The sequence below is a fragment of the Mya arenaria genome, chromosome 10, assembly GCF_026914265.1.
Source record: "Mya arenaria isolate MELC-2E11 chromosome 10, ASM2691426v1".
Taxonomy (NCBI): Eukaryota; Metazoa; Mollusca; class Bivalvia; order Myida; family Myidae; genus Mya; species Mya arenaria.
The window spans coordinates 18,237,592-18,255,064 of NC_069131.1; the positions used below are offsets into that span (position 1 = coordinate 18,237,592).

Below are 17,473 nucleotides of genomic sequence, written 5' to 3' on the forward strand. Positions count from 1 at the left end.
GTTAAAAATCTCTTTTTCCATTTTATAAATTGTGATAAACTATAAATAAAACTATTACCAAAATAGTTTTACGTAAACCTTCTACTTTAAAGTTCGTATAAAATGCTTCTTATACATATAATTATTATAACGTTAATATTTGTCATCATATTGTTGCATTATATTGGTAAGCATTTTAGTCTGTTTTATGTTTGTTTAATTTAATGAATAGGAAAGGTAGATGGGCATAGCTATTCTTTCGATTATTTATTGAACACCGGGACTTTGTAATAATAAATCACAATTTTTGATACAAAAGAAACCAACTATAGGAAATATATTAAAATGATGTTTTAAGTGCCAAGGCACGCGTGACATAAGCAAATTATTACTTAACAATATCAGCGTATAAAACACGCTGATATGACCCTCTCCTACTAGTTTTAATACTTTTGTTTATAACGGCCGAGGTCAGCATATCTGCGTCAGTGATTAGTCGTAATAAATGGTGATACGTGTTTTATTTTTGTCATGTTTTTTGAACGTCATATTTTATGATAAAACATCTTAATTGACGTTTCTTACAAAACAGTGTATAGGACGGTTGATACAGTGTTTTGAAAAAAACCATTTACGTCATATGGTCGTTGAATATATTTAGTGCTCTACCGTTTTAAAGAGAATCTCACGCAAATGCTATATTGGCAATATTTGAGTATTCTATTCATTTCATAAAAATGACACTCGTTATAAGATAGTTACGTTAACTCAAGGATGCCATCTTTTAATCGTTCATACTGATACGAAAGGTTCTTTGGGCATATGGGACGATTTCGTTAACATTTAAAATAATATAACAAACAAAATAATCTTAATTGAAGATCGTATGGCAACAAATCACTGTTCAATGTTTAAAGCAGTCTGTCAACTTTTCACGTATAAAAAAAATATCTTTGAAATTTGCCAATATTAAACTAGATAATCAGTTTTAACATCAAGTTTATCAAATAGCATATATATGATAAATATGTTAAAATGATATGATGCCAAACCGTCATTAGATATGATTATTTTTTTTCAGATTTATTGACAACATACAAATGACCAGACATGTCGCACAGGAGATGCATATACACACCATCAAAGTTGCGAAGTAGCCCGTGAAAATGATTATAAACAGTACTGCTCAGATGTTATATATTGTTGAAGCCATTTCGTCTGGTGTAAACACAAGCGTCGATGGAAAAATGTTTAACAACACCGCAAGTGACTTCTTTGTTTCACCGTGTGACAACGACTATTCACTCGAGATGACACGATTTATCGTCCAAAAGATTATAGTGCCTTTTATAACATCTATTGGATTTGTTGGAAACCTCCTCTGTATTAATGTTCTGACTCACAAGTTCATGGTGTCGTCTACGAATTGCTATCTTACCGCGTTAGCCATTTTTGATATTTCATACCTGATTTTTAGTTTCACATTGAGCTTGAAACATTACACTGTTGTGAAGAGTTCGGAAGCCTATACTTACTGGTATCCATACGCAAGAACATTTACCGACATATGTAGCAACGTTTCCGTATGCCTTACTGTAACATTTTCCCTAGAACGCCTGATTGCAGTCTGTTATCCGATGAAGGGTAGAGTAATATGTACGCCACAGAGGGCAAGATTTATTACCTTCGTAGTCGTGACTTTTGGTGTTATCAGCACATTGCCGGAATTTTTCGAAATGGAAACGGTAAGGATCGAGAACAACAAAACTGTAGTCCTGAAGAACGCGGAGACAGATTTCGCCAAAACCGATGCCTACAAAATCATTTACTACCACTATTTGGTGTTAACTTTCACATTCTTGCCATTCATTTTATTGTCGACCTTTAACGGCATTTTAGTGAAAACAGTTTACTCTGCGATGAAAATCAGGAAGCGTATGACAAACTATTATTCCTCTTATAAACAAAACGCCCGTCGACAAACGGAACAAAATAGAATCACAATTATGCTAATTGGCGTAGTCATAGTGTTTCTTCTGTGCCAGTCGCCAAACGCTGCATTGCTACTTTATTTGACTTACCTTGACTCTCACGATATGCGTCTAACTGCATGCGAAGCAAACAACGTGAAGATCGCCGGAAACATTGTAAATCTGATGGTACTTATCAACGCATCGATAAATTTCATACTTTACTCAGTTATGAGTACAAAATTCAGACGTGTTTTTGTTCGCTTGTTATGTTTCTGTGAACGATATGGGTTAGATTTCTTTACAAGAACTGCAACAAGTTCGTACAATGGCCATTCAGTGAAAGAGGCGGAAATACCTCTACGTTTTCGTTCTAGAAGACGCCACAACTATGGTTACAGTCCATACAAGCACGTTCCTGTTCACAAACAGAATACTTGTAGAACCGGAGGATACTACCCAAAAAGACGTTACGACCAGAAACAGTCTCTTACGTTCTTTAAAACTACAAGATCCAGTTCAAGTTCGCATAATGCGTCGTGCTCCTCAAATGATGACGATACGTTTACACCAATAGTTATGAGGAAAACAAATAAACATAGAGCAAATGGATCGACGCAGTGTCAAAGGTTTAAAAGACACGACAACAGCAAAAGTACCAGGCAAATTTCTTTGTCTAACGAAAAAAGAACGAAAGGTATCGAAGGAACTGAAAGATATAATGATGTTTATTTGATAAAGCTTTCTCTTAATGCTACCATATCGAGAAGACAACTTGCAATTCAAGATACAAAAATATAGTCACTTCAAAGCATTGAATTATTATAAAGATAACAAGTTTTACTCCTTTAAAGACGTATTAACATTTACCTGACTTTTACAAAAGTAAGTCAGATAAATTAATTATTGATAATAATGATAACAGGTCCTTGATAAAACATTGTTTGATGCATTAATGTGGACCTTTCTTTTATTGTCTACCAAATAAGTCAGTTTATATTAATCAACTAAACAAAATGAGTATTGAGTTCTTACCAAAAAAACAACAGACATATTTATTTAACTAAATCTTGTATGATATATAATATGAGATGTGAACTGTAAAATCAAGGTCGTTTTGACATATCATTTTACATTGTTAAAGCGGAAAAGCACGAACTTATGTATTTTTGCCAACTTGTTTAAGTTAAAATATGTTATATTACATTATGATAGATTTGTACATTCATTGGTATATTTTGTATCCATTTAAACGTTTGTTCAACTATTAAGAATATAGTACCATTCTTTGCTTAACTCGATAATAAGTACATGTGTTTTCAACAAGTTATTCAATGCTATACTATAAAAGCGGTTGGTATTTTATAAAATACAAATTGATAGCGACAATTTCATTATGTTGATCTGAATTAAGAACATATTTCAAAATATTTCAGAAACAACATAAAATGTGTTTTGTAAAAAAAATAAAGATTGTGGCGAGGATGGGGAAAATAACTCGGCAAAGCGGAGAAATTGTTGGGTGATTCGAAGTCAGCCAAATCTAATAAACTTTGCTCATCTGTTGGTATTCTACCTGGTTTTCAATTTATCTAGTCAGCTATTTGGTTGAATTCAAATACCTCATTAAATTGTTAATATGAATAAATAAATATATTTATTTAAGATTTGTTTCTCAAAAGAGCACTCAACATATATATGAAAATAGTTCGAAAATCTTGACCACTTTAATGAAATATAGATTTCATCAAACTGTTTTAGGTACCTGACATACTTGTTCATTGCATACATTCAGGAGACTAAAGTCTGCTTATAGATTCACATATTTTGTCGGCTTCACGGCTACGGGGTATCAAGGGTCATGAATCAACTAACTGACATTATTAACCGAAATGACTTTCTTTACACAAAATTGTAAGTTTTTACATCTACATACATAAAAACTCATTACACAACAGCTCGGATATCACTTAACGCATTCAAACTTCATTTTTCCTCCAACTTGCATGTTTTTGTTTATACCAACTTCACCAAAAGTTAAATGAACGAAGAGAACGTGGATCAGATGGATCCAATGGCATGGTACCGGTTGTGTAAGTAAAAAACAGAACACAATACTACAAAACTTAAATCTTTTCATCAAATAGTCCTCAGAAATGACCACTTGTCCAACTGACCTAAATATAAACATCACGTGACCAACTGACCTGATAAATATATCAGCCAACCGATGATCAAGTCGTTGTTACGGCAAGTTCGAAGATTCAATTACAAGGCATGCAAATAATTAGCTGCATAAAATAATGCAACAACAACGGCATGGACGCCAAACGAGGTATTCAATGTTTTACACCAGCCAGTTTATAATATTAAACGTGAGCTTTAAAGTGTTTATTAAATTTTGCATGCTGTTGTAAATCTGCCACAAAGACTCTTTTAACTAGTTGAAATACGTTGTATACAGTATCAGATATGTAGTATGGTAATTATGTATATATATGTAAGTGGTTTTATTGAGCTATTGAATGGGGGAAAATAAATTATGAATTATTTCTTTTTTCTCTCGAAAACAATCTCTGTTGATATATGAAGCAGTTCAAAATACAAACTTAAGAACTTATACCATTTGATAACTACAATAACATAAAAGTCAGCTTTCATTTGGATATCTGTTATGAAAAGTGTTATACCTTACTTCTTTGTGTCTCTGTTTTGGATGAAAACCCGTCACTTTAATTATTCGATCATGCACTATAAAAGCAATAACGAAACTCATGCCATGTTATGTACGCGAGTGTACCGAAGAACATTATTGTCAAGATCTAATTACTATTTTCCGAGGAAATCCAAGGCCGACAGTTCAAAAGTAGCGGTCGAACGTCTATGACTGAACGTCTGGGATATAATTTCGAGGTTTTTTCTGTAATGCAATAAGGCATTTGATTTTTGTCTTATGGTACATTATGTCAGAATGCTTGTTCATATAGACGCAGAGGTCCATTGAAGCACTTGGGCGCATAATTGTTTTCGCTACACAAATAACTAAGAGTCTAAAAGGCGTGGATATTGAGGAACAACAATTATGTATAAAACAGACGGTAATTGGTCTGACAAATTGAGCTTTAAAGATAATGTTTTTTTTAATTGCACCATAAGACAAGCCTTGAAATATAATGACAAGGAAAAAAGCAGAATATTAGTTATCGAGGAACAAGCCCTGTTTAAACACATTTATGATTTATGAGGTATTTTTCTAATCGATATATTCATATTGTACTCTTAATATTTGTGCAATCCTTATTTAAGGATTGATGGCAGTTTTTCTTACATTTATACTTTATAGAACGCCTTTTTGTTATGTGCTTGCTTGCCTTAATACGTCCATACAACAAACATGCACAGAAATGCGATCCAAACACATATTAACATTTTTAAAAATATATTTTAGAGGATTAAAGTATCTTCTGCAATTGGGTATTTGTTCTTTAAGAAGTGTAACCGGCAAAATCCGTTCGTATAAAGAATAGCTGATTTTTGTTACGTCATAATTATATCATTGTTTAATGACGTCGCGCTATTCCAATTTGCATTATTGAAATAAGCAATAACTCTGCGTGTTTAACGATATGTACGTCAAGTTATATACATACAAAGACTAGGCGACTGTATATATTACGATAAATTTTAGAAGACAAACTAGCGCTTCTTCGTGCCTTCTTGGCTCATTTACTATTCACTTTATAAGTTAAATGACATGGCGCTAATCCAATCAGAGCGCAAGACTAATATAAACAATGACATCGTAACACATTGCGGGTCATACAAAATTTACGTAGTTGTCCCTATACAAATTACAAGAAATAACTTTATTCTATGATGTGTGCGCTCTGTTATTACGTTTTGAGTGTGTATATTTGTTTTTGTTTTGTTTTTGAACTTGTATTACGATATGTACTCATTATAAGTATTATTACATACTTTGATTGGTTATGAACACTCACCATTGTGTTACTGGGAGATTGTTATGCTATTTGCATTATTATATGTGTTATACGTTCTTTTTTTCTGTGGATTCGGTTAATGTTCTGTAGAATATTTAATATGATGTTCTTCATTATTTGATGTAGATTCGTTTCTATGTTTTCTTCATTGATTATTAAAGGTATCATGTTCTGTGTTATGCGATTTCATTATTCTGTTGTGTGGATTGTGTTTCTGTTCTGTAAAATATTAAATATGGTGTGTGAATTCTAGATTATTTGATGTAGATTCGTGTCAATATACTTTTTGTACTTTGTTTAAGGAGTTTTTGCTTTTTGCCGTTCATGCTGTATGAATGCGCGCAAATCAAAATAGCATATGGCAATGCTTTAATTGACTTACTTGAAATGTAGAATAAGAAATCATATTTTTATGATTATTATTCCTTTGTAATTACAATAGTTTCAGGCCAGTCTGTAGATATATAAGGAATTTCACAAGTGGTATCGACAACAATTTAATATCTTATTTTACAAAATACAAAGTTAAAGTTTATTGGCAGAAAATGGAATACGAATGTCTATGTTCATTAAACACAGATATTACAACACATATACAATAATACAAATTTTAAGTACTACAATGGAGAGAACATACAAACAAAAACGCAAAAATATCAAGTATACTTAGTAATACAGTCGTTAATATATTAATATCAGGCCAGGAGGTGTTGCCCAAGAAATTTAAAGAACAACATTTACATTTACTTACAGCTCTGGCAGTAAGGGGAAGGTGTTACGGTCAAGGACACTTCTAAATAATAGTATCTTGAAAAGGTCATACTGTATTTTTGAAATACTTTATAACCACTTCCTAAATAAAAGTCCCTGTCTAATACTTTTCAATACAAAAACCGCTACATTAATGATACGATCGACTGAAGGCAAAACACGACATAAAGTGTTATGTTTGTTATATTTTCATGCAGTGTAACCGGACAAGAGGAGGTACGGGCCTTACAGCCTGACATTTACAATGGTATTTATGACGTAACAACGATTGACGGACGATTTTAAGGAGACTCAAATAACATCAAACACAACCCTCATACTGTTTAACTTGTCCTTAACGAATAGTTGTTGTTATATTCATGTTATGTTTAAAGAAATGTTGGTATGACGACAATTGAATGCTAAATCTGTGTGTCGCTTGTGAACTATCAGGGTTGGTATTCAATATTCATTATAAATCAATCTTATGGTCATACAGCATTGACTTTTTTCACTCTATTGGCTAATTAATAATATTAAGTAATCCGATAAGCTACATCGTTCTTAGATAGTACTAATGTCAATATTGAATACCAGCCATGTACTAATGACATACACCTTGTTAGACACTGTATTTACAACATTTGGTATCAAGGAAATAACGTGTTCGAATTTGTCTTTACGTATCAATGAATATAATTCCGTTTACTTGTCTCACAGGCAGACGGATTTGATTTTATATTTGATATTCTCCAGACTTCCAATATCCTCCAGATAAATCTAAGGAAAACAAAAACGAAAGATCAAAATACTGTCAGAAGTATTCATTAACCTCTCCCAAATTTCTCAAAGCAATTTTCTAATCTATTTTGATTTTGGTAGAAAGCTCATTGTGAAGAGAGCTGATTGTTAAAGAATTATGTATGATAATGACGATAATCTTCCCTTTTGTTTTGTAAATTCAAGGTTAAGTATGTTTTCTGTCATTTAAAATAATGATTTTAAGTTTGTTACGCTTATTTTTTTGACAAATACAGCCATATTTGTACACAACAATGTCCTGATGAAAAATACCTCACATGAACTTAAGAAAAATACGATACAGAATTACTAGTACTTCAGGAAAACTTATCTGAACAGCTTGAAAAATCTAAGACAAATCTAAGAAAAACAAAAATAAAAGATTAAAATATTGTTAGAATCACTCATAAGCCTGGACCAAATTTCTTAAGCAATTTCCTCATCCATTTTGATTTTGGTACAATTCACATGGTGAAGAGATCTGATTGTTAAAAATATATGTATGATAATAACTTTTAGTTTTGTAAATTCAAGGTCAATTTAGTTTTCTGGTCAATTAAAATAAGAATTGTTACTTGAATTGAAGTTTATCACGCTTATTTTTTTCGACAAAAAAAGCCATAACTGGGGATAAAAATGTTTTGATAAGAAATCCCACAAATGAATTAAAAAAAGTAAAGAATTAATAATACTGCAGTTAAACTGATATAAACAGTTTGCTTTGGATAACAGCTCTTGGTGAGTTTTCCCCACAACACCGGTCCACACTACTGCTTAACATCGTGACAACAAGGATAATTAATAAAATTCTGTAAGAACTTGTTTTTCAATCGTTAAATAGTAAATCTGAGGTAGTGAACACAAATGGATAATTACGTTATATTATCATTCCATGGACAATGAAAGCACTAAATCCGTTTAATGCCTGCTCCTGCAATTAGAAAAGAAAACAATCATGAATATCTCAGCAACATGGATTCCGTGAAAAAATAACGATAATTAGCTTCAAAAGGGAGTGAGTTTTCTTGGAAGAAACGCGTCCTACCTTCGTTATTGTTTAATTTAATTTTTCACTGAATTGTAAGGAAGTGTATGGCTGTTATACATCTGAAACGCTAGAAATGGCTTTTTGAGTCTTAATCTAAATGTTTTGCTTACTTACATAGAAATGTATAGGAGAATGAATAAGTAGTGTACGTTTTTGAACAAGAGTCAAGGGCAATTTTTTTTTTCACTTTTGTTTGGAAATATCAGTATTAAATGAATTTATATTCTCCGCTTCATCCAAAACTGGCACTTCCTTGTTTGCACCGTTATTGCCTATTTGTTGTTTAAAACATGAGTCGTTCCCACGAGTACGCAAACTGTTCAAAATGGATTAAAAAATTTCTGTGAACACTTGAATTAAGTACAAAGCTCTGAAGAACTGCATATTGTAATGCTTAAGATGACACTTGTGTCCAGTATCAGTTGAATAACATCAAAAGAGGGCAAACACACCTTAAATCTACAGACTCAGAGGCGCTTGGACAACATATATTGGAACTGCAAAACACAGACTATCCGAATAAGACAGTGTTCGATGTATGTATAGTTTGTTGATCGAAAGTGTTGTTTTTTTTGCATGGACATGTTTACTTATATAATATGTTCTTGCTGATAGATACCTGTATTTTATAGAGTTTGTTATGTGTCTTGTATATACTGCTTATACATGTGTACCTTATACAAACGACCACTGGTAAAAGGCTTATCAAATTAAATGACTATAAAATAATTGAAATACTTATTGAATATAATTTATTTGTTTATTTGAGCTGGATGAAAAACAAATACAATGAATACAGCAAACTTGATGACGACATCAAATTCTACAAAGAGATGTTCTAGGTCACGATTCAATGAAGATTATAAGACTTAAAACCGGCGAGAAAACGTTTTTGGCGTAAACGACATTTCAATACAAATTGCATAAGACCATTTATCGTATAAATTCAGCCTGTACCTTACAGGAGACGTGAACATTCTTGACTAGCGTAAGTTTTAAAACTGAAAAACAATATTTTTGAATCAAACCTAGTAAGTTTAAGAAATCACTTTGAATGTTTTTAAAACAAGACCCTTATTTTTCGGGGTCGCAAGATATGACTTAGTGAAAAACTGAAATACTGGGACAGCCTCAGTAATACTATTGAATAATGTGCTCTTGTGAGTAAATGCAGTTGATTTTGTTATGATAAACAAAAGCAAAAACAAGCACAGTAGTCGATAGATTAAACATTATGGCATAGGGTCACCGCCAAAGAAATTGAACTAAAAATGTCACATACAAGAAACACAGAACAACAACACAAAACTCCACAAACAACACTTATATTACTACATACGACTAAAGGTGTTTATCTCAATCCTTGGTAACTGTTATCAATAGTCGGTTTAGTAAAATAAAATAAGGCTTCGAGTCACTGGTAGAAGATATTTCTTCGATTACGTCTGTGGCTGAATGTAGTAGGTTAGTTAAACGACGCTTTCGGTTGTTAAAATAAGGGCGCTTTATGCATGTATTTTGCAAATGAGCAATACCGAAGCTCGCTACGAACGGCTACAAACTGTGGGGGGTATTTCGCAAGAAGACGTCTTTGATCTCGAAAATTTCAATAAATTTTCTGAGACAATATTTGCAATTTAAAATCAAAATGAATATAAAATGAATGTGTCTTTCACATAAATTGAACTGCATTTATGTTCCCATATCATTCTAGTTATCGCTGACAATCCATCTTTAACGAATGGATGATGAAGCCACCTACGTTTAGTAGAGACATAAATTACATGTTGCACTCATACTAAAAGGGATGCGATGTGAATATAGTCCGGAAACACTTAACAGCTTTTAAAACGAATGAAAAAAGTGCTTTAGCGCAATATATTAAGGCACCAGGAGGTAAACATCCGTTATATGGGACAATCTGTCCATAAACATACACTACTAATTCATTCTCCTTTTCATTTCTATGTAAGTATGCAAAACAATCAGAATAAAAAAGATGCAATTTCTAGCGTTTCAGGTGTATTACAACCATACATTTCCTTAAAATTTCAGTTTAAAAATTGAGTTAAACAATAACAAAGGTAAGACGCGTTTCGCGTAAGAAAATTCACACCGTTTAAAATTAAATATCGTTATGTTTTCACGAAATCCATACCGCATCAGGCCGGAATTGAGCAAAGTTCTTGTCCAGCAGAAAATATGTTTTCTCTGAGATATTTATGATTGTGTTTTTTTTGATAGCAGGTACAGGAACAGGCTTTAAATGGTTTCAGTGCTTTCATTGTCCATGGAAGGATACTATAACATAATTATCCATTAGTGTTCACTTCCTCAGTTTTATTTTTACTATTTAACGATTGTGAAACAAGGTCTTACAACATTTTATTAATTATCCTTGTTGTCACGATATGAAGCAGTAGTGTGGACCGGTGTTGTGGGGAAAACTCACCAAGAACTGTTATCCATAGCAAGCTGTTAATATAAGTTTAACTGCAGTATTATTAATTCTTTATCGTTTTTTTTAATTCATTTGAGGGAGTTCTTATAAGGACATTGTTATGCACAACAATGGCTGTATTTGTCGAAAGACAATAAGCGTATCAAACTTAAAATCCTTATTTGAAATGACCAGAAAACTTACTTGACCTTCAATTTACAAAACAAAAGGGAAAATTATCGTTATTATCATACATCATTCTTTAACAATCATATCTCTTCACAATGAGATTTCTGCAAAAATCAAAATGGATCAGGAAATTGCTTTGAGAAATTTAGTGAAAGGCTAATGAATAATTCTGATAATATTTTGATCTTTCATTTTTGTTTTCTTTAGATTTGTCTGGAGGATATTGGATGTCTGGAGAATAATATCAAATATCAAATCAAATCTTCCTGCCTGTGAGACAAGTAAACGGAATTATATTCATTGATACGTAAAGACAAATTCGAACACGTTATTTCCTTGATACCAAATGTAAATACAGTGTCTAACAATTTGTATGTCATTAGTACTAGGCTGGTATTCAATATTGATCTTAGTTCGTTCTAAGAACGATGTAGCTTATCGTATTACTTGATATTGATAATTAGCCAATAGAGTAAATGAAGTCATCGATGTATGACCATAAGATTGATTTAGGTTGAATATTGAATACCAACCCTGATAATTCACAAGCAAAACCCAGATTTAGCATTTAATTGTCGTCATACCAACATATCTTTATACATAACATAAATAAAACAACAACTGTTCGTTAAAGACAAGTTAAACAGCTAGAGGATTTTGTTTGCTATTATATGAGTTTCCTTAAAATCGTCCGTGTATCGTTGTGACACCCTAAATACCGCTGTAAATGTAAGGCTGTACGGCTCGTACCTCCTCTTGTCCGGTTCCTATGCATGAACATATAACAAACGTAGCAGTTTATGTCGTGTTTTGCCTTCAGTCGATCGTATCATAAACGTCGCAGATATTTTTTGAAAAGCATTTGATATGAACCTTCTAGTTAGGAAGATTGTGATGAAGTATTTAAAATACAGTAAGACATTTTCAAGATATTATTATTAAGTAGTTTTAAGTTTCTTTAACCTGCACACCGTCACCTTACTGCCAGAGATGATAGGAAATGTAAATATCGTTCTTCAAATTTATAAGGCAACAACTCCTGGCCTTTTATAGATAAGTTAAAATCTGAATTTTTAAGCAATTCAAGATTTAAATTACGAAATACTGTACCATTATCAAATTTGCAATGCATTTAACTAAAGCTATCCTTTAACTTTAACTGGTTTTAAATAACTGTCATAATTAAGTTTAAATGATTTATAATTTGACTGTCTTATTATTGTGGTGTTGATTTTTTTGCGTATTTGTTTGTATGTGCTCTCCATTGTAGTACTTACAATATGTATGTTTGTATATGTATTGTAATCTCTGTGTTTAATGAACATAGAAATTCGTTGTCCAATTTCTGCCAATTAATTTGAACTTGATTTTGTCTAAAATAAAATATTATGCGATGATGTCGATACCGCTCGTGAAAAACCTATTATAACAACAGACTAATCTATAACTTTTGAAAGAAATTATAGTTAATAAAATATGAATATTTAGTCTGCATTTTTAAGTAATTAAATGCATTGACATATATTATTTTAGGACATGTACTACGGGTTTTTGAAGGGATCTCGCGACGGACAGTTATTGGGTGTATGGAGGAAGTAAAATGTGGAAAATGTATAGAATTTGTGCATGAGTACTACAGCATTCATACAGCATGAGCACAAAAAAGCATACAAGCTTTAAACAAAGAACAAAATATATATTGAAACAAATCAGATAATCTAATATGCAAACATTAAATTCAATATCCTACAAAACAGAAACCGTATCCACAAAAAAAGCATAACACCACAAATAATGCACAAGGCAAAATGAAGAAAATGAGTAACACAAACGATTTCCCCATAACACAGTGGTGATTGTTCATAACCAATCAAAGTATGTAATAATCATACTTATAATGAGTACTTATCATAATACAAGTTCAATTACTAAAAACAAATTTACACACTTAAAACAAAATAACAGAGCGCACATATTAGAAAAATAAGTTATTTCTTAAAATTTGTATAGGAAAAACATCGTTCATATTGTATGACCCCCAATGTGTTATGAATATAATTGCCTAGTCCTTATTACATATATAACTTGACGTTCATATAGTAAAACACGCAGAGAGTTATGACGTCATTGTTAATTTCAATATTGCGAATTGGAATAGCGCGACGTCAATTAACCAATGATATAAATATGACGTTACAAAACTCAGCTTTTCTTTATATGACCGGATTTTGCTGGTTACACTTCTTAAAGAAGATATTGCTAAATTTAATCGGAATCAATGTCTTTTTAAAAATGTAAATATGTGTATGGATCGCATTTTTCTGCGTGTATGCTGTATGAACGCATTAAGCCAAGCAAGCACATGACAAAGAAGTGTTATACTGCGTGCATACAGCATAAATGAATATAAACTGGCATTAATCCTTAAAAAAAAGATTGCACAAAAATAAAAACACATTAAAAAACACAATTAAGTTTTCGCATTACGTAGTCAAGTATGTGAATAACCCCCAAAAGGATATTCACAATGTAAAGTTCTTTACAAGACACAAAAGGAGTTCCATTGTTAAGAGTATATGAATATATCGTTTAGAAAAAATCCCTCATAGGTTTTAAATGTGTTTAAACAGGGCTTGTCCCTCGATACTTGTTTATCACAGACGATAACTAATATTCTATTTTGTTTCCCAGTCATTTTATTTCAAGGCTTGTTTGAAAGTGCAATTAAATATAACTTCATCTTTGAGGCTCAATTTGTCAGAAATTACCGTCTGGTTTGCAACATAATTGATGTACCTTAATACCCACGCTTTTAAAACTTAAGCTATTTGTACAGCAAATACAATTATGCGTACAAGTCGTCCATTGGGCTTCTGCGTCTTACAGACAACAATTCAGTCAAAATGTGCCATAAGATAAAGAGCGAATTCCTTATTGAATTACAGAGGAAATGCCTCGAAATTATATCACAGACGTTTGGTCAGAGATGTTCGACCACCACTTTTACAATTTCGGCCTTGGATATCTTAGAAAATAGCTAGATCTCGACGATAATGTTGTTCAGTACCCGCACGTACTTAACACAACATGTTCACAATTTCGTTATTGTTTTCATAGTGCACAATCTCAAAATAGAGTAACGGGTTTTCGTCCTAAACAGAGACACAAAGAAGTAAGGTTGAACACTTTATATAACAGATATTCAAATGAAAGCAGGTTTTTGACTGTTTTGTTTGTCTCTGATTTTGATTTTTATTGTAGGTATCAAAATGGTATAACTTCCTAGATAAGTTTATATTTTCAATAGCTTCATATATCAACGGAGACTGTTTTCGGGAACAATAGGAAATATTTTACTTTACCTCTTCTAATAGCTCAATAAAACTTCTTATATACATGAATACTCCTTTTGTATATCTTATACTGAACATAATGTATTTCGACCAGTTTCAACAGTATTTCTGTTAGATTTACACCAGCATGCATAATTTATTGAATGAACACTTTAAAGCCTCAGTTTAATATAATTAACTGGCCGGTGTAGAACATTCTTTTGAAAATCTGTTTTTGGCGTCACATTCATGCCGTTGTTGCTGCATTAATCTATGTAGCTAACTATTGGCATGTCTTGTAATTGAATGTTGAAACTTGCCTGAATAACGACTTGATGGCTGATATATAATCAGGTCAGCTGGCCACGTGATTTTTATATTAAGGTCAATTGGTCATTTCTGAAGACTATTTAAAGAATAAATTTAAGTTTTGTTGTATTGTTTTCTATTTTTAACTAACAAAACCGGTAGCGAGCAATAGGATCCAAAAGTGGAATCTGACCCACGTTCACTTCGTTCATTTTACTTTGGTGAGGTTGGTATAAACAGTACATGAAAGTTGGAGGAAAAATGAAGTGCGAATGCGTTAAATGAAATCAGAGGTGTTGTGTATTGAGTCTTATTTATGTGGAATTAAAACTATTACCGTTAGTTTTGTGTAAAGAAAGTATTTTCGATTAGTAATGTCAGTCAGGTGATTTATGACTCTTGGTACCCGTAGCCGTGAAGCCGAAAATGACGCTACGAAATGACAAAATATGTGAATCTATAAGCGGATTAATGTTTCTTGAATGCATGCAAAGAAAAAGGTTACAAAGTTTTACATGATCCTTAACAAAATTAATGAAATCCATATGTCATTAAAGTTGTCTAGTTAACCAAACTATTTTCATTTATATGTTGAGTGCTCTTTTGCGAAACAAATATATTTATCTATATATTAATCTATTCATATTAGCAATTTAAAGAGGTTTTTGAAATGAAACAAATATGTCACTAGATAAATAGAATACCAGGTAGAATACCTACAGATGAGAAAAATGCTCCGCCTTGCCGGGTTATTTTCTCCATCCACGAGACTATCTTCTTGTTGTTTTTACATAACACGTTTTATGTTGTTTCTGAAATATTGTAAAATATGTTTTTATTTAACAACAAAATAAAGAAATTGTCGCTTTCAATTTGTCTTTTATAAAATACCAACCGCTTTTATAGTACAGCATTGAATAACTGGTTGAAAACACATGCCATCATTATTGAGTTATGCAAAGAAAGGAACTTTATTCTTAATACTTGAACAAACAGTTGAATGGATACAAATACATCAAAGAATGTTTAAATGTATTAAAATGCAATGTAACATTTTTTTTAATTTAAGCCTTCTATAAGTGACCCCCCCCCAAAAAAAAAAAAAAAAAAAACATTCGTGTATAGTACACAACCTATGAGTATTGATCGTAATCAAATTGCCTGGTGCCTTTTTATCAGATCTCCAAACTGAGTATCCTGCTGTGCAGTTTTGGAGGTTTCATTATAAAATTGGACCCTAAATGGCCCTAAGCCAATGAACCAATATACTGGAAATCTTTTGTAATTTTTTGTAAAAATTACAAGGCAGGTACATTTTAACACGTCTTACAAGGAGTACAACCTGTGTTCATTATACTAATTTAATGCTTTGAAGTGACTATATTTTTGTATCTTGAATTGCAAGTTGATATAGGTCTGTTTGGTACAGGCTCCCTATTCTCAAAAAAAAAAACAACAGAAAAAGTAAGACATTCCTACCTACATTGTCAGTTTCGCATAGGTTATAGAAGCAACAACAAAGCACTTGCTAAGCAGTTAATTCGAATAACCATGTCCAGAGGTGACCCCCAAGCATAGACTGTGCATCAAAGCCTTATATTTTTGTATATAGTTTTTATAAAATCAAGATGTGCATATTTCAAGTAGATATTATCTTTCTTTCAATTTGACGTTGTTCATACCCGTGCACACGATTTCTGTATAATGTATAGTGAACATCATGTTCATAGATCATACAACATTATTCCTGCATACAAGATTTTGCAAATATCGGGACACAAGAACATTGCATCTATAAACAATATAGCCACATAAAACTTACCGACACAAGGTAATATCCAACAACCTGTACGCATGCGAAAATACCTCTTTAACTTCCATGTCAAATGCTCGATCTTTGCAGTTTGCCAGTAATGATCAAGTCGACTTAGTCATGCACTGATTCCACGTTCAATTTCACCTGTTTTCTGGTTTATTTTTTAACAAGTTTGGTTATCAAATTCTCGGAAGTAATATTCATGAGGACAAACACCAAATGACAGAAAACCATAGTGTAATCCACAAGCTACAAACGATTTTACAATAAATGAATACGAATGTGACGTTGATTGGCGGTATTTCAAACTTCAGACGCAAAATGACCTGTCAACACGCAAGGGATTACTAGTTACACCACATAGTTTTAACTCGTTTAATAAATTTATTTTTAAACCGTTTCCATGAACATAGAAGTATTTTCAACACATATTTACATCTACAGGACTACCCAACAAATTCGCCTATCACATATAATATAGTAAAAAGGTTTAAAATTACAAAATGTGTCTACAACGCGCATACGTGATAGCCGATTCAAAAAAGTTGTTGTGTGTTTTGTCTTCGCAGGTTGTCTCTTTATCAACCATTATGAGATGAACAAATTATCGAAGCCGTTGTTACACACATAACTGTAATTATCAGTAAATAAATAAATAATTATTTGTATTGCAATTGATTAAAAGCATAAAGAAGTTAATTTGAAGTGTTAAATTAACAAAATCTAAATTTCTCAAATATCAAATGATCTAATAAACACACACATAACATTCATTTTAAAAGCACAGGTGTTATATAATTGTGTTGAGTACTTATGAAACGGAAAGTAACTGATCATT

The 17,473-nt window shown here is 32.0% G+C and overlaps 1 protein-coding gene across 1 annotated transcript in view; it reads left to right on the forward strand.

Moving 5' to 3' along the window:
• The first annotated feature begins 1,226 nt into the window (after positions 1 to 1,226).
• The window catches only part of LOC128204410 (FMRFamide receptor-like), a 45,209-nt gene continuing 28,962 nt past the window's right edge, over positions 1,227 to 17,473 (forward strand). The window contains exon 1 of the mRNA XM_052905826.1: positions 1,227 to 2,138. Within this exon, the coding sequence (XP_052761786.1) occupies positions 1,227 to 2,138 (912 nt within the window). The remainder of the gene's footprint in view (positions 2,139 to 17,473) is intronic.